This window comes from Saimiri boliviensis, chromosome 5 (genome assembly GCF_048565385.1).
Source record: "Saimiri boliviensis isolate mSaiBol1 chromosome 5, mSaiBol1.pri, whole genome shotgun sequence".
NCBI lineage: Eukaryota > Metazoa > Chordata > Mammalia > Primates > Cebidae > Saimiri > Saimiri boliviensis.
The window spans coordinates 44,821,257-44,840,634 of NC_133453.1; the positions used below are offsets into that span (position 1 = coordinate 44,821,257).

General features: G+C 36.7%; 1 protein-coding gene across 2 annotated transcripts in view; it reads left to right on the top strand.

Moving 5' to 3' along the window:
- The window catches only part of STK17B (serine/threonine kinase 17b), a 34,366-nt gene extending 18,165 nt beyond the window's left edge, over nucleotides 1–16,201 (top strand). For both annotated transcript variants that reach the window (XM_074399334.1, XM_039470190.2), the window contains exons 4-8: nucleotides 5,033–5,177; nucleotides 7,082–7,208; nucleotides 9,775–9,823; nucleotides 11,241–11,420; nucleotides 11,831–16,201. In XM_074399334.1, coding sequence (XP_074255435.1) covers nucleotides 5,033–5,177; nucleotides 7,082–7,208; nucleotides 9,775–9,823; nucleotides 11,241–11,420; nucleotides 11,831–12,113 — 784 coding nt within the window. In that variant the 3' untranslated portion in view covers nucleotides 12,114–16,201. The remainder of the gene's footprint in view (nucleotides 1–5,032; nucleotides 5,178–7,081; nucleotides 7,209–9,774; nucleotides 9,824–11,240; nucleotides 11,421–11,830) is intronic.
- Nucleotides 16,202–19,378: the final 3,177 nt, after the last annotated feature.

Sequence of the window (19,378 nt, forward strand, 5' to 3'; positions counted from 1 at the left end):
ATGGAGATGTAGCTTTAGAGTAAATTCCTAGAAGAATGATTGCTGGTCAAAGAGTAAATGCATATGTAGTTGTAACTTCTGGAACAGTTATAGCTTCTTTTTGGTTTTGTGTTTCGCTTTGCCTCTACCTAACCTATTTTTTGAATCAGATTGTTTACTTTTGTGAATTAATCTTAAATTCTTGCAACCTGCTTGTCACTTTTAACAATTACTAAAATCGTTCATTTTATTTTAATACGTAGTTCATAGGAAATTATTTCATTGCCAGTTATAAAGTCTACATGATTTTTTTAGCCCTTTATTTCCTTGGAAAGTAATATAAATCTTTACTTTTCTGGATGGTAGTATTAGATCTTTTTATACATATGGAGGAAAATTTGAGGATAATTGAGTCATTGCATCACCACTGTCCGTGAGACAAAGACTTTTCCACACCAAGTGTCTTTAAAGCATATTTGGAGAATTAAATAAAATATAGCAATACATTTTAAAAACCTTTTTAAAAAACTTCTGGAAGGAAGGTATTATCTAATTGGACATACTAAGTTTTTAATGCTGCATTTTGAGCAAACTAAAGTTGGTTATAAAGAACACTTACCTTTTGGAGAACACAGGACAGAAGCTTTGTCCTAGAAACAGTGAAGATCAAAAGGGGAACTTATATCCATCAGAGACAACTCTGAGATTATGTGAGAATGCTATTTTCTTTTTGTCAAGAAAGTTTGTCTACTAAGTAAATACTACAGACCCAACAGAAAAGGTTGGAGACTGTAACAAAACATGCGAAATAGAAAACCTTACCTTCTGGGATGATCTCAGTCACCAGAGAAATACATTTAATATGATCTTAACAATTTCAACCATAACGTGTGTTGGACATTGACTGTCTGGCAGGCACTATGATCGGCACATTATCTGTACTGTCATTTAATTTTTAAAACAATCCTCCAAAAGGAGAGATTTCTATTTACATCTTGTATCTAGTTAATACTCAGTCTTCCCATTCTAAAATCCTGTTGATTTTGTTTCTTCCGTTAGCATAGGAATATAATTTTAAAGAGCTCTAAATATACAAATTTTAAAACAAGTTTATTTTAATCACTAGAAATAAATGCTTATTTTAAAAATCTTTATCATGGCTTTTCAAATCTATATGACTAGATTTGCATTTTTTATGGATAATTGAGATATTACTTTGTTTTACTGAAAATCTTGGCTTTCTATAACACAAAAATCTATCATTTTTGATAGGAAAATACTCTGATTTTAATCTTTCATATATTTATGTTATAGGAGTCTTTCTAAAAGATTTTTTCTACTTGCTGTTCCTTATAAAAGGCAGATGTTGATCTAGATAATATATAGCACATAGGTTTTTATGACTGTGTAACCTGTGCTAAAGTGCTGATATCACATACAGTCACACGTAACAAATGTACACATGCATTAACAAGCGAACGCAGATGCTGAATTTCTAATTTTTTTTTATATCCCTGCAAGGGGCAAACTCTTTTTAGAGAGAGAGGGTAGAAGTCAGCTGAATGTAACTCCCAGGTCAATGATAATGATATAGGTGGCTTTTCTGACTGTAGATTGTCAAGCTAAAAGGAAGAGACAGTGTGATTGGCTGACAATCATAGTATATTATTTGATCTTATTATTAAACAAGCAAAAAACTCTGAAGATACTTTCTCTGGTTATAAAAATAATACCTATTCATTGTGTTAAATTTAGAAGACAGAGAAAAGAGAAATCACATGTAAATGATGGTTACTTTATGGTATATTCCTGTGTTTAAAAATTATTCTTATTTTTTGGTGTGTCCATATATACTTTTAGAGAAAGAATTTTGATCTACTGGGCATATTCTATTGTAACCCTCTTTTCACTTAAGAATATAGTGTGTACATCTTTATGTGTACCATATAGTGTTTCTAAAAATAGATTATAATTTAGCAAAGACTTTAAAAATTTCCTTCAAAATCAGTTTAACCAAGTCTCAAAATTCGGAAAGGCAAGATGTTGGCTAGATTTGCAATCAGTGTTTGTTGGCTCATTATAATAATAGCTGATATTAACTGAATATTTACCATGTGTCAGATACTGTGATAAATATTTATTGAAATGATCTGCTTTGATTCTTCTAGGATCTGTTCTGCTCAATACTTTATAAGGATTATCCAGTTTAATTCTTAGACCAGTGAAGTAGGAGCTATTATTAATATTATTCACATTACAGTAGAAGAAACAGAGGCATATTTTGTCCCAGTTCACCTAGCCTAGTTAATGACAGAGCTAGACTGAAACCCAGGCAGTCTTTATTTCAGTATACTCCTATATGCACCATGCTATCCTGTCTCTTCCCAGGCACTGGAAATTGCTTTTCATACTTTCACTTTACTTTCTTGTATTTTGTTTTGAATTTTAGAATTGGTAGAGTGTTCTGGTTATTGAAGTAAACTTTAGTGAATTTGTAGTATAAAATATTGGTAAAAAAAATCGTAAAGTATTCAAGAATGAATTTGTTACCTAAACTATGCTGTTGTACATATGAAGAATACACATCTATTTTTATGTATATTTAGGGGATCTAAATATTTAAATTCATATTTTATACAGTTTTCTAATAATTTCAAGTTATTTGGCCTGATTTTTATAAGATAGGACTAGATTATTAGTATTTATATCTTGTAAAGTACCTAACAAAGAATATATTCTAAGAGAATCTAAAGTGTACTCTCTTCATTTTCTTATTTGCTTATGATTGCATTAGTAATATTACTTAATGTATTATTTGTAATATTATTTTGAGTGTCTTTGCAGGAATGTATTTAGATCAGTTTCTATTTTGAGAGGATTTGTATCATCAAAACTAAACAATGTAACCAGAAAGGGAAGGAGTGATGATGTCATTGCCAGTCTGTGCCTTGGTTCCCACTCTGCCCTCAAGAGATCTTGAGAATGGGTGTGAAAAATGAATACTGACATGCAGACCAAGGGCTCCTAGGCAGTTTGTATATTAATTATTCTTGAAGATTAATGTATTTCTTTTTTAAATTAAAAAAAATAATGTGAATTCCCAAAATTGTTATTTTGGAGTTCACTACTACAAATTTAATAGCAAACTCCACTTTTCAATACTCAGATTATCATGTTATGTTGAGGCAGATGTTAAAATTAATGTCTCATGAATTTACAGGGAGTTTTGGTGGGTAGAATGGGGTTAAAGTGACATATACATAATTGGAGCTTTCGCATGTATTTCTTATAAGCTGTCCTATAGCGTTTTTTTCTGCAAAGTCAGAAAGTGTACAGCAGCAAATCTTTGTGGCTTCTGACTGGCTCACTACGTTCAGATGGCTCAATTGCAAGTTATATCTGCAGTGTGAAGTGTCATTCCTTGTGACTCTCAACTTGGGATTCAAATTTGAGCCCACCATTATTTTTTCTTCTTATGGCTCATAAAACTTATGACATATTTCTTCCTCTTGGTAGTCACTGAGACTTCCGAATCCCCCAGTTTCAACCCCTCTAAAGAATCACTGCCCAGTCCATCATTAATTCATTCAACAAACATTACTGATCACCTACTACAGTACATGCTAGATACTGTTCTTGATGTGGTTGTAGCAGTGAGCCAAAGAAGTAAAAATACAGTAATAGTGTTTTCTAGAGTGAGTTCCTGTTTTGTCACATAGAATATACTTGCATATTCCCAAACATACCTTACAAATTTGATGAATAACTGTATAAATGTTTTTGCAATGATGTTCTGACTGACAAATTTTATCTTACTTAGATTTAATCACCCCCCCCCCAAAAAAGCGTTGATTTTCATGATATTTCTGCTTTATAGGTGACTATAAGTAACTGATTCTAAGTTATATTGCAGGTAAATAGCAGAGTTAGGTTTTAGGTTCCAATGATTTATTACAAACCTAGGAATTTTTCACTGTGCCATTTTCAGCGTTTTTTAAATTTTAATTCTTTAGAATTTATTTATTTATTTTGGTTCTGGCCCCAAGCATTCTGGATGAAGCTACAATACAGGATGGTGTTGGCTAAGAATGCAGATTCTTACTCATATTATGTAGCTTCACATTTTGGCCATCTGTTTACTGTGTGACCTTTTACAAGTTTCTTAACCTAATTGTACTTGTTTCTTCTGTAAAATGGGTGTAATAACCATGTACCTCCCATGTTTGTCATGAAGCTCAAAATAGATTATATATATATATATATATATATATATATATATATATATATGTGTATCATATATATGAATTGATGTATATATGAATGATACATATATAAATTGATATATATGAATATCATCTATTTTGAGCCTCATGACAAAACAGAGTATGAATTGATATATGTGTATATATATGAAGAAAGCACAAAGAGCTACTGTTTTTATTATCTTTATTGCAGTGAAGGCAGGCTGCAACATTATTGGATCATAAAGCAATTCAGTTTTATTTATTAATATTCAAGTATTAGTACCAGAATTTGAAATAGTCTCATCACTTCTTTTCTTTTTCTTTTTCTTTTTATTATTTATTTATTTATTTATTTATTTGAGATGGAGTCTTGCCCTGTAGCTCAGGCTGGAGTGCAGTGCTGTGATCTTGGCTCACTACAACCTTCGCCTCCCAGGTTCAAGTGATTCTCCTGCCTCAGCTTCTGGAGTAGCTGAGAGTACAGGCACCTGCCACCATGCCTGGCTAATTTTTGTATTTTTAGTAGAAATGGGGTTTCACCATGTTGGCCAGGCTGGTCTCCAACTCCCGACCTTCAGTGATCCGCCTGTCTCAGCCTCCCATGGTGCTAGGATTACAGGCATGAGCCACCGCGCCCGGCCATCAACACTTATTTTTTTCCTTAAAGATCTCTCACTTCCCTGCCCTGTCTTTAAGTGTATGTATTAACATTTATATAGTTCTATGTCTTTTACTTAACAGGTAAACAATATTTAAAAGTTTTTAGGTGAATGAATTTTCAAGTCTCTGTTCTTTGAATTTTATTTTAGTGCTGCAGGTGGAGAAATTTTCAACCTGTGTTTACCTGAGTTGGCTGAAATGATTTCTGAAAACGATGTTATCAGACTCATTAAACAAATACTTGAAGGGGTTTATTATCTACATCAGAATAACATCGTACACCTTGATTTAAAGGTAACGTAACGTGATTTAAAGTAATACAACATCTGTCTTCTTCTGCTGCTCTTTGTACGTACAATTGCAGACTAGTATTAACAGGAAACAATGGTCAATCCTGGTTGTCTAGACCGCACTGGTGTACTCTTTATTTAACTGCGTGCTATGTGGCCTTAATTTTATATTGGCAGAAAGGAGGAGACTACATGTGTGAGTAGCTCAAATTAATCACTGGGCTCTTAAAATGTATCATTGCTGTGTTCTAATCCTACATTAGATGGAATTGTTCCATTCCATCCCAGTCTTACAACCATATCCTGGACCTTCTTATTTTATAAGGCTGTCTATCTCTGAAATGCTTAATTATGTAATCTCCATCTCTGAAAATAACTCCTGCTAATCCTCATTCATTTGCTCCCATTACCTTCGTTCATTTTTGTCTTGAGGCTTTCAGTCTTTTGGCTCCTTCCAGATCATTCCAACTCTTTGCCCAAGCCCCAAACCTCCAGTCTCTTGTCTCCATCTCTCATGTTCTTATTCTTTCTCTTTATCCTTCCTTCATAGCCACACAAGGACCTTAAGATCCAAATCACTCTGACTCTTATTTTGCAAGAATTAGATTCTTTTATTTTTATGTGGTCTCCTTGCATGATCCTTTGGCTTCTACTACCACTTTAATGATAATAATAATTCCAAAATCTCCACCTATAGCCCAGGCCTCTCCCTTAACTTCCAAATACTCTTACTGCCTTTTCAAAAGAAAAAACTCCATAGTTTTGTTTTGGGCCCCACTATGGAACAGGGGAACAGTATTTACTATCTAGTATCCCTGCTATTTCCTCAACTGATAAAATATTGGAAAAGAAGCAGCATATTAAATGCCAAGATAATCGTGCTCCCATCAGCTTCTTCTTGGGTCATTTTCCTGCTAAAGTCAACCCAAGTACATTACATAGCATCATATACCACTTGAAGTCTGGGATGGCATATAAACCTGTGGTTGACAACAACAGAGCTAATTATCTTTACCTTTTCTCCTGTAGTAGGCTCTGTGCTTTAATAATAAATAAGCATGAGATTTTCCCAAAGTTAAGCAATTGTTATATATAATTCTTTGCACAGATTTTGGGAGCAGTACCTTAGCAGGGGTATGGGTTATGACAGCAGCAGGGGACTTTGTAATAGGCCATGGGCCTGCAGTAGTAAAGCAAAGTCACATGGTTCTAGGAGGCAACGGATGAGGTGTACTATGCCTCTTACTGTCTAAGCTAAAGCCAGGGAACAGTCAGACCCGGCTCATCCAGAATCACCACATTGTACGGAACCATTTTTCATTTCTGGAAATGTTTACTTGCTCATTCCTCATGCCTTCTTTTGTGCTGTTCCCCAGAGCACATTTCTTTTTCCTTTTTCTTTCTTTTTTTTTTTTTTAGACAGGATCTCACTATGTTGCACAGGCTACTCTTGAACTCTTGAGTTCAAACAATCCTCCCACCGTTGCCTCCCAAGTAGCTGAGACTACAGGTTCACACCACTGCACCCAGCTACCCAGAGCACATTTCTAACCAGCATACTCTTACTTTAAGACTCAGCTTAAGCATCATCTCTATGCAAAGACTTCTTGGAATTTCTTATTGACAGAATGAGGTAGTCTTTTTATTACTGAATATTCTATATCTTAAACAATTTTTCCATCTAACTTCTTTTTTCTTCAAACATAGAATCCTTTTTGAGTGTGTTTTTCACTTTATGCATCGTTAAATAATAGCTCCTCCTAAGTAATATGTCAGAAAATGTTTGATACATGATTCAATGAAATGTATAATAGCTAAGCAATAAATTCCACTTAATATACCTCCCATCTGAGACTAGTATTCTTTTATTGTATATTACTTATCATGTTTTTGTTGTACTTTATTTAGCCACAGAATATATTACTGAGCAGCATATACCCTCTCGGGGACATTAAAATAGTAGATTTTGGAATGTCTCGAAAAATAGGGAATGCATGTGAACTTCGGGAAATCATGGGAACACCAGAATATTTAGGTATGAATTTCCTTTTATTTCCTATACCATTTTGAAATGTATTAAGTAAATGATACCTCTGTGGAACTTGGTATCATTTAGAGCATGTAATTCAATTCAGTTAAAAGGATTTGATTAGTTCAAGTATTTTGATACATTAAAACTTGGTTATGACACAATTAAATGTATTGAATAAAAGTATCAAAACATTTACAGCAGTTCAGGGGAAACTGTATATTTCAGTGTACAAGTTGAACGTTTGTGTATAAAGGCTTTGTACATAAGGAAAAAAGAAATGGATAAGAGTGAAGTTAAGGAAAAATGGAAAATGAAAAACTGCAACAGTCAAGTGGCCCACGATTGCCTTTGAAGCCTGGCTAGTGCCTGGATCTCACTTCTAATTTCTGTCTGGTCCCAATTCCAGAGTGTTTGCAATACAGGTATCTTAAGTTTAAACTGACAGGAATTGTTAGCCGGCCACCTCCTTTTTGTTTATTGCTGCTGCTTTAAAATAGGAGGTTTTGCGTAGGGTTGTGAAAGTGGGTTTGAAGAAGAGTGCCAAAAAGACCCTTTGATTAGGTAATCTGGGCATATTGCATGAAATCCACAAATTAGATAATGCATATGAAAGGTTTTTAAGTTGTATAAAGCAGCATATACATTTGAAGTATTTTAACTTATAATAATAATCTTGTTACCTTTTTTTGTTTGTTCATACTTACACTCCCCATGTGGACATTGAAAAGATACAACTAAACAGAACAGATGCGACTCAGGCAGCTGTCTTTTACAAAAATGAAAAACAAAGAGAATTCCTAACTTTGAATACTAACTGGGGCTATAGTCCTAGAATAAATGAATGTAATTATTGCTAACAAAGCTCACAGAAATATGTGAAAATGTTGTAGGTGGTTTAACAGAAGCTGACTATATATGATTTAAAGGCTTTATTAATAAATGTTATACTTTAGAAAACAGTTTCTTTTTGGAGAAATTATGAAACCATATTTCGAAACAAGAAACTTATTTTTCAGTCATAAATCCTACTTTGGACTTTACTAATTTGAAATATATGGTAATGTTTAGAAAGCATAGAGAATTTGTTTTGTACCTTTTTTGGCAAGTGAAGACAGCAGAAAATTAATTGCTTTAGAAATTAGGTCCTTGATAGTTTAAGAGGAATGTTTAATCCACTTGAAAATCTACCATTTCAAGCCCAGGCACAGTGGCTCATGCTTTTAATCCCAGTACTTTGGGAGGCTGAGGCTGGCAGATCACAAGGTCAGGAGTTCGAGACCAGCCTGGCCAACATGGTGAAACCCCATCTCTACTAAAAGTAAAAAAATTACCTGGGCATGGTGGCAGGTGCCTGTAACTTTAGCCACTCATGAAGCTGAGGCAGGAGAATAGCTTGAACCTGGGAGATAGAGGTTGCAGTGAGCTGAGATCGCACCATTGTACTCCAGCCTGGGTGACAAAGCGAGACTCCATTTCAAAAAAAGCAGAAAGGAAAATATAGCATTTCTGGCTGGGTGCAGTGGCTCATGCCTATAATCCTAGCACTTTGGGAGGCTGAGGCGGGTGTATCGCTTGAGGGTCAGGAGTTTGAGACCAGCCTAACCAACATGGTGAAACCCAATCTCTACTAAAAATACAAAATTAGCCAGGTGTGGTGGTGCATGCCTGTAATCCCAGATACTTGGGAGGCTGAGGCAGCAGAGTCGCTTGAATCCAAGAGGCAGAGGTTGCAGCGAGCTGAGATCATGCCATTTGTACTCCAGCCTGGGCAACAAGAGCGATACTCCATCTCAAAAAAGTAAAAAGAAAATCTAGCATTTTCAAGAAGCATAATTTACTCATAATGCCATTGCAGATGCACGTGATCCTATTTACCCCAGAAGAGAAACTTAAATTAGTCTAATAAAATAATGCAAATTAATTCCAGAATAATAAAACTAAATTAAAAAAAAAATTCTAGCTTCCAGCATTTTACTTTTTTATGATTTTTTTTCCTGAGATTAACCTTAATGAGTTTAACTACCTAGCCACTAGTTACTCCAAGAATATTATCAGTGTTTTTGAACCATCTTCTCATAGAATTGACTCAATATTAGGGATGTTTAAATGTCCAATCACAGAATAATACTGTGCTAAATTTCTAAATTTCTATTATCTTATATCACTAGGCTTTCCAAAATTAAATCCAGTTATAATTTTTTTATTTTTGAGAGGGAGTCTCAGTCTGTCACCCAGGCTGGAGTGCAGTGGTGTGATCTCAGTTCACTGCAACCTCCACCTCCTGGGTTCAAGGGATTCTTCTGCCTCAGCCTCCTGAGTAGCTGGGATTATAGGCATGTGCCACCATGCCTGGCTAATTTTCATATTTTTAGTAGAGACAGGGTTTCACCATGTTAGCCAGGCTGGTCTCAAACTCCTGGCTTCGGGTGATCTGCTCACCTTGGCCTCCCAAATTGCTGAGATTACAGGTGTGAGCCATCACGCCCATCCCCAGTTATAATTTAATATAAAGCAGTTTTCTTGTTTTAAATTTGTCAATATTTAATTTAAATTTTATCTTCTCTTTCAGCTCCAGAAATCCTGAACTATGATCCCATTACCACAGCAACAGATATGTGGTAAGCTTTTGTTAGTTACCTAAACACCTTTGTGGAAAGTTGTGAAATGTATATTCTGGAGTTCTTTGACTCCAAGAGTAAATAATAAGGCTTTCTTCAAAAGATTTTATTTGAATATCATTATTAAGCTATAGGAAAATGTTTACCTATCCATTCTTTTTATATAACACTTAAGTTCTGAGCCAAAAGTACAGAAATAAATATGAAAATCTAAAGAACAAAATAACTGCAGTATAGTGCTGCATGTTTTATAATAAAGGCGAAATGCTTAACAAGCATAGAAGCAGCAGCAGACAGTCCATTGCTGGATTCCACCTCACGAAGGGTGACATCTGATCTAGGTCTAAAAGAGTTGGCTGGGCATGGTTCATGCCTGTAATCCCAGCACTTTGGGAGGCTGATCAGGCAGATCACGAGGTCAGGAGTTTCAGACCAGCCTGGCCAACATAGTGAAACCCCATCTCTACTAAAAATACAAAAATTAACCGGGCGTGGTGGTGGGCTTCTGTAATCCCAGCTACTCAGGAGGATGAGGCAGGAGAATCACTTGAATCAGGCAGGGGGAGATTGCAGTGAGCCGAGATCACACCATTGCACTCCAACCTAGGTGACAGAGACTGTCTCAAAAAAAAGCTAGAAGAGGTATTTTTTAAGCAGAAAAATGAGGTCAAGTCCACCCAAAAATGTACTTTTATGAGAGTACATCTCTAGGAAATTGTGAGTTTTTGTGGCTAGCAAAGAGAGAATAGGATAGGAAATAGAATCAGAACTGATACTGGAGCTTCAGTTGAGACCACAGAGGGGACTGACTCCACAGACCAACTGGAAGGTTTAGACCTGTTCTCTGTGTTCCATGGAGCTGCTCATGGGTTTGCCCAGGAACAAAAGATGGTATGGCTAAATAAGTTGGTAAAACATGTAATCTGTATTGTCTTTTTCTGGCTCCTGGGCATCAGACTTGCCATTAACATATTTACAGATTTGAAAGATCTGCAGTGAAAAAATTTGCCTGCCCAGCTTTGCGCTTCACCAAACTTGCAGTGTCTATTTGCGCAGAACTTCTCTTTACATCTCATAAGGCATTACTTTGCCCTTGGAAACCATTTAGGAAATGCTACAGCAGCTTTCCGTACTCCACAGCAGGTATTTCTGTGAAGGGTAGATTGTAGCGATAATTATGTATATTGTATACAATGTATTTATGTAACAGGTGTGCATTCATGGTATTCTCTTTCTGTGAGGCACACTTTGAGATCATTATTTTAGTTTTGATAATACAGGAATTTTGAAAAGCAATTTAAGTCTGTAGTATAACTGTACCAGTTTTGAGGAGAGGAGTATATTGAATGTTGATTGTACTTTATATAAATGTTCAAAAATAAACATATATTTTAAGTTCCCCTCCCTTGTTTTTCAGGAATATTGGTATAATAACATATATGTTGTTAACTCACACATCACCATTTGTGGGAGAAGATAATCAAGAAACATACCTCAATATTTCTCAAGTTAATGTAGATTATTCAGAAGAAACTTTTTCATCAGTTTCACAGCTGGCCACAGACTTTATTCAGAGCCTTTTAGTAAAAAATCCAGAGTAAGTAATAATTCTTTTAAATACTGTTACAAATTTAATTTGTTTAAATACTATTACAGAATAAATAATATATGCCTATTAAGAAATTATATTCTAAAACAATAAAATTATTAGAAATATGCTCAAGTTCTATGTAGAATGGAGAGAGAGGTAGTATGAACAGTCATTAACAAATATATAACTTCGGATATAAAATATACAACAAGGGATTTTGAAGTGAAGGAAAGATTAATTTCTCTTACAACCCTCTACTCATTATTATTATTATTCTCTTCTGTACTGTTTGGATTTTATACTGAGTATGTGTTATTTTCACAATAAATAAAAATTATGTCTATAATCTATCAAACTGAAGACACTTTCAACTTGATTTTTAGTTCTCACTTTTCCCTTGGTGCTTTCTTTCAAAGGAAAAGACCAACAGCCGAGATATGCCTTTCTCATTCTTGGCTACAGCAGTGGGACTTTGAAAACTTGTTTCACCCTGAAGAAACTTCCAGTTCCTCTCAAATTCAGGATCATACTATAAGGTCCTCTGAAGACAAGACTTCTAAATCCTCTTGTAATGGAACCTGTGGTGATAGAGAAGACAAAGAGAATATCCCAGAGGATAGCAGCATGGTTTCCAAAAGATTTCGTTTCGATGACTCATTGCCCAATCCCCATGAACTTGTTTCAGATTTGCTCTGTTAGCACTTTTCTCTTTGACTTATTTGGACTGAATTTGAAATTTTATATTCACTCCAGTGAGATTATGGTTTGTAGCTTCATGTATGACATGTTTATGTTGTAAATGCACTTTTGCATAGAATAATTTAGGGAAGTGTTTTAATGTTAAATTAATAGTTGCTAGCATAGTATGATTTCCTATTCGGAGATAGCTCTGCACAGAAGAAAATATTTAAATATATGAAAAAAAGTAAATTTGTACATGTATAGGAGTTTATATGTTAATGAAATAATTCAAGTTCAAATGAACTTAACAAAATGTTTTGCATATCAACAAAAAAAGTGGCTTGAGTTTTATTATGGTTGGTGTAAACTGAACACAATGAAAACATTGGAATTTAATACGCTCTCTAAGGTGACTGTTATATCATGCCTCTGTCAAAATAATTTGTTTAGGAAAGCAATATGAAGTTTAAGCCAAAATGTGTACTTTCTACTTTATAGATGCTCAAGAGACGTTTTACAGTTGAAAATGTTTTTTCTCTTCTTTTCTTTTTGAGACAGAGTCTTACTCTGTTGCCCAGGCTGGAGTGCAGTGGCGTGACCTCAGCTGACTGCCACCTCCACTTCCTGGGTTCAAGCGATCTCCTGCCTTAGCTTCCTAAGTAGCTGGGACTGCAGGCGCACGCCACTGCGCCCAACTAATTTTTGTATTTCTCGTAGAGATGGGATTTCATGATGTTGGCCAGGCTGGTCTCAAACTCCTGACCTTGTTATCTGCCTGTCTCGGCCTCCCAAGGTGCTGGCCCACCACACCCGGCCCTGAAAATGTTTTTCAATTACAAATAGTTTGAAACTACATAAGATTTGCATTCTTTAGGGTCTGTTATATGAGAGAGATCCTTTAACCAGAGCAAAGAGGGAGTTAGAAACCTGATCAGGAATATTCTTTACAAGTTGAAGCAGAGAAAAGAGTAGCATGGCTTCAGTTTTTAACTCAAATGTCTTTTTCCCCCTCTCAACTTACTGGAAATCTAATTAGCTCTAAGAAGATGGAGATAGTTGGTATGCAAGTGTAGAGGTTTTTTTAATCCTCCAGAATTTCTAGAATAGAAGATACTTAGGTAAGTTAAATATCCTCTATTTTTGGTCAAACATTTATTAATTGAATATAGAAGAAAAATGTTGACACTCAGACAGCTTACTGAATTTTAGATGTCTTCTACATCTTAGAATACAACCCAGTCATGCAGATTTCTAAAAGTATGCATAAAAATTTACAGCACCGATAGGACTATTAACGCAGTGGCAAGGCTGATGTGATCATAAAACATGACATCAGGCTCATCTGAAGTTGTTGTGTGAAATTCCTAGTGAGTGAGGAGGCTCAGGTTAGAGTGGCCCCTTATTGCTGTCTTTTGTTGGGACCAATGCAAGGAAGAGACTAGGGAGAGCAGAATGTTTGATTATGGTCAGTGACTGTGTCCAGCCCTAATGGTGGGGAAAGTTAGTCCTTTTGGGTAATCTTTTATGAATTTTCACCTGATAACCATTAAGTTATATTGGTCTATTATTATGTTAAGATAACTGTGATCTCATGACCATGTTGCTGTGTCAAAAGAAGCTATTTTGACAATCAGTAACAACAACCTGGTGTTCCTCCTTTGAATCTTTAACTTCTCAAAGTTTTGTTAAGACTCCAAATTCTTTAATAATAACTTAAAACAGTTTTGAATAACTGTCAGGTCACCTTATTTGACTACATGGTGAATTCTTTTAACATCTTCAGCATTTGTTGAGGAAAAGTTTTTTCTATTATGTGTATGTATGCACCTGTGTGTATGTATCAGTGTGTGTATATATCTATAGATAGATACAATATATTCTTTAGACAGTTTTCAAGATTCTTTGCTGTAGTATATTGTGCCCAACTCAGGTGCCAAAGGAGAGCGCTCTTTTTTTTTTTTTTTTTTGAGACGGAGTTTCACTCTGTCACCCAGGCTGGAGTGCCGTGGTGTGATCTTGGCTCACTGCAACCTCCCCCTCCTGGGTTGAGGCAATTCTCCTACCTCAGCCTCCCGAGTAGCTGGAATTACAGATGCATGCCACTGTGCCTGGCTAATTTTTGTATTTTTAGTAGAGATGGGGTTTCACCATGTTGACCAGGCTGGTCACGAACTCCTGACCTCAAGTGATCCCCCACCTCGGTCCCTCAAAGTGTTGGAATTATAGGCATTAGCCACCAGGTCCAGCCCAGGAGTTCTCTTCTTATGACATATACATATAAATTCCTTAAATAGTTCGTTGGTCCAATAAACCAGACATTGTCGGATCTAAATTGAGCTCTCGTGTATCCAAAACTGATAAGTTGTTTCTAAATTATCAGTTGTCCATGTGCTTGCCTTTGGTATTAAGAGAATGCAAGTAAAGCTTAGTAGGTCATTGGATAATGAGGAAATGTTTCTGAAGACCATATTTTTAATTTTTAGAGGAATTATGCCATCCCAAAAAATAAAAATCAAGAAATATTTGAATTTTAAATTATAAGCTCATTTGTAAAAAGATGTTATACCAACTTTCTCTTTCTCTGAAAATCTTAAAATAGTTTATATAATACAGAGTGATAAATTTCTGTGCCTTTTTTCCCTAATATTAAGTTTTATAGTAAAAAAAGCAACTAGTTGTTGCACAAAGCATATAAAAATCCAATCTTTTTACAAAGGTGAATTTAAATAATTTTATTGATTGGAATATTAAAAAAAAAGCACCCAATCTTTTAAGAGCTTTTTAGCAAAAGACTCAATTCTTACTCTTTTTCTCCACAGGTTGAAAAGCATGATGTATTTCTCGAAAGTAGGAATCTAGAGAGCCTCTGTGAGTGGACAGAAGTAACACTTGAACGCATGCGAAAATAAGTGTTATATTGTGATATTTTAAAGTTTAATTTGCTTTTTGGGTAGTATTCCTAAATAGATGGGATTTTTAAATAGATGATATATAGATGACAATTAAAATGGTCATTTTATTTTCCCTGCAGTAAAGAACATAGATCTGAGCAGTGAAATTGTAATGGCACTTTAAAAGAAGTAAGCAGTTAACTATTCTCTAGTCCAGCAATCCCCAACCTTTTTGGCACTAGGGACGGATTTTGCGGAAGAAAATTTTTCCATGGGACTTAGGGGTAGGGGGACGGTTTCAGGCACATTACGTTTATCATTAGATTCTCGTAAGGAGCATGCAACCTAGATCCCCTGTGTGTGTGATTCACAATAGGATTGGAGCTCCTATGAGAATCGAATGCCATGGCTGATCTAACAGGAAGCAGAGCTCAGGCAGTAATACTTGGCACCTCCCCTACCCCCCGCCCCTTCTGTACAGACTGGTTGTGGCCCAGGGTTTGGGGACCCCTGCTGTAGTCAGTAATGAGATAAGGTGCTTGTGCCAGAATATAAATCAACACATTGCTTCCTTTATCAAAGAAGTCTTGTTAATTAAAAAAAAGTCAACTGAGCCAGTATGCTTAGTGATGTAATTGATTTTCATTCTGGCACAAGCCTCTTTCATTCTGGACAGATCACAGATAGTTAATGGGCCATACTTTGAATAGCTTTCGCTAAGCAACATTTATACATATTGATATTTTACAACTGTTTACATTTCTTTTGTTTATTTTTGAATTTTCAATTTGATACCTGATTTGGTAACTTGTCCTTATTCATTGTTGTATAAACAACTGAAATTGCAAGTAGTATTAAAATTACCTGACTTCAGTTTGGGGGGATTATTATCAATTTATAATTTTATAAAAGTATTTTAAAGAATAGTAATTGTAAATTGTACATAAATTATTTCCTTGCCATCTTTTATTAAATAATATTGCTTAAGGTATATAGACAGACATTATTATCAGTACTCCAGTAAAAAAACTACATCAACTTAATCATTCTGGCTAAAAATTAAAAAGCACTTTTTTACATCTGTGATTGTCATTTGTTTTGAAGCATTTCAAAATTTATTGTTCTTAAAAGTGTGTCTAGATGTTCTGGCCTTTGATCTAGATCATCTGTGAACCATCTTTGTGTCTAATAAACATATCTATAAAGGCATATAAATTTGAAAATGAGTAGGTCTATTCCCTGGTATCAAAGAATAATTTTTAGAAAATGTCAGTGAATGAATTTATACTACATGCTGTGCTACAGTGTACTACATGTTGCACAAAAGATGAAGGAGGGATTCTTCAAGATGTTTATAATCTGGCTGTAGACTAAGTTACAGTCAATTCCCATTATTCATGGTAGTTATGTCCTATAAAGTCCCCACAGCCAGGAATGGTGGCTCACACCTGTAATTCCAGCACTTTGTGAGGCCAAGGCAGGCAGATTGCAAGGTCAGGAGATTGAGACCATCCTGGCTAACATGGTAAAACCCCATCTCTACTAAAAATACAAAAATTAGCTGGACATGCTGGCACGTGCCTGTAATCTCAGCTACTTGGGAGGCTAAGGCAGGAGAATCATTTGAACCACGGAGTCGGAGGTTGTGGTGAGCTGAGATCGCACCAATGCACTCCAGCCTGGTGACAGAGTGAGATTCCATCTCAAAAAAAAAGTTCCCATACTTCAGTTACTAATCATTGCTCCTAGGGGATATACAAAGTTAGGTTCCTGCAAACTTTTGTTGATAGCATTTTTAACCGATCAATGCATAATTTTGTTCTGTGTATTTCTATTTAATCACACTTCATTTAATATATATTGATGGTTTATTAACATTGAAGTAACAGGCAATAGCACTGTAATTCAAGCCTGAATGAAACATCTACTACACATATTTTTGAGGGAGAAGGAAAAGAGAAATCACTGGAAAAATTCAGACTGCAGAAGCAGCCTGCCTGATAAGTCACACAGCAACAGGCAAAAAATAAAACAACCTTGAGAAAAACTTGGGCTGTACCTGGACAGATACAAAGATCAGGCTGTAAAACACAGATAAGCAACTCAGGCACAGAAGTGGGGGTGAATCTCCTGGGTAATCACTAAACTTCACACTCACACAGTGGATCCCAGTAAAAACAGCCTTAATAGGCACATTCCCTTTCCTTTAGGCACACTAAGATAGGGAAGCTAGAAGCAGACGTTTCAGGGGGATGCCTGCAGCTGCAAGAAAATGTCTGGGAACAGAGACAGAAACTCTCCCCCAACCCAAATAAGGGACACAAAGCAGAACACAGCAACACAGATTAAATCTGCCTACGTGATCAAGGAATTAGGTAAAGGCTGATAGAAACTCTGCTCTATGCAGATAGCACCCCTGGTCCCAACTAAATCTTTGGGCCCTAGAAAGATAAGACACTCCCCCGCCTCACTAGCCCATTTATAAAATCACTGGCATTTTTACTGGCAACCGCTGGGGACCCCTCTCTGACAAAGAGCTGTTCTTTCCTTTTGCCTATTAAACTTCTGCTCCAGTCTCACTCTGTGTGGGTTTGTCCATGACCTCCGTTTCCTTGTCTGTGAGACCAAGAACCTTGTTATTTACCCCAATGAAGTTGCTTCATTTTGGGGGCTTGCCCGGAATTTAAAGGTGAATTTATCAGAAGGGTGAGTGAAGGAGTGGACTATCTACTTTCACTTCTGAGGCTTCTCATCCTCTGTTTTTATTCTCTCAAAGAACTAGCAAAAAATCAGGCATCTGTCTGCTGATTATCGAGCCACAAGAACTAGCTGCCTGTGTTAAAGCCTGTGAGGCTTGCTGGGGAGGATAGTCCATCCCCAGTGCCTTCAGAGTGCTGGGAATGTTCACTGTGGATGGTTTCCTGTCACAGAGAACTTTGCTGTTGCACAGGATTGTAAGAGGGCCTGGAGCAACTGAGGATTTCTGGCCAGGGCTACTCCAGGACTGACCCCAGCTTCCGATTGCCCAACCAGGTGTCAACCATAGGATCACCAACCTTTCTTGTTGCAAATCTTACTTTCCTCCTTTGCTTTCCACAGTCACCATATCTCCCATCCCCTCTCTGTCTGCACTGCTACAGGAGTTTTACATCCCAGGGAAATAATTCAATTAGGGAACCTTAGCAACCACCTTAGCAATGAGGAATGCAGATCCAAGGATGGCTTTTTTTGTGTGACTTGCTACAGACGGGGGGACTGCATGATCCAGATCTCAGAGACTACTTAACTCCTAATGATAGCACTTCCCGGGGTTGGGTAGGAGGTTACTCCCCACCCAGTGAACATCTCTCTTTCCACCTGGGCTGTTTCCTTTCCCATATGAGAAGCCAGTACTGCCCAGTCAGATTGGATAGTCCCTCTATGAGGCAAATTAACTTTCTGTTAGGAGGTATGCTGTGGGAACAGGTTGCCACATGTCAGACTTCCCTCTCCCCGCTTTGTTTAAGAGGGCATTATGGAGGCAAAGTTACTGCCTGGTATTTCAAGGCTTACAGCGCCACCTAGTGGAATGAGAATCCTCTCCAGGGGGAACCTTGTCTGCCCTTTGCCAAAAGCACCTAGTTTTCCAATTCTCTTTTTAAACATCCTTCTGCTACAGACCAAATGTTATGCCTTCTCTGTGAGCAGGAGATCTCTGCTTTCAGCAGTGAGGAGAAAAATGTCCTCCAAAACAATATTTTAGTCTCAATACTTTTTCCATTAGCAGGAAGGCCACCAATTGACCATTATGTTCTCTTGAGACACCTATTCTGCCTACAACTAGAATGGCATCTAAATAGAAAGGGGAATTTATGTCTGGAAGTTAACTGGAACCACTACCTAAGAATTAATTATCTAGTCCAGTCCATAATAGCAGAGTATAAAGCTCAGTCCAGTACACTCCCTCCATTAAAGGGCCTTGCTCAAATGCAACTGTTAGATAATCTCTCCCAAGACTCATCCATCAAGGAGCCACACAGGTCACACAAGTCTAGGAGATCAAAAGGTAATCACCAGGCAAGGGATTAAGGCAACATGGGTATGTGTGACTATCCCCATTACTTAGCTCCTCTGGGACCATGGTTTGAGGGTCAGGCCTGCTACCATGGGGTGGCACACAGTGGTGGGACCCAGGTACCAAGGAAGGAGAACAGTCAGGGGGACGCTCCCACTGTCTTCCCCTCCAGCATGGGCCGCACCAAAAAGAACAAGGAGACAGGGATGACTCTTCTCTTGTCTCTTTTCTAGAATGGCTGGCATGCCATCTTTAGCCTCCTCTGGGTGTATTTCAAACTCCTTTGACCCCCAAACTCATTTTCTTTTGCCCAAGAGCATGGCCTTCTTACCATCTTA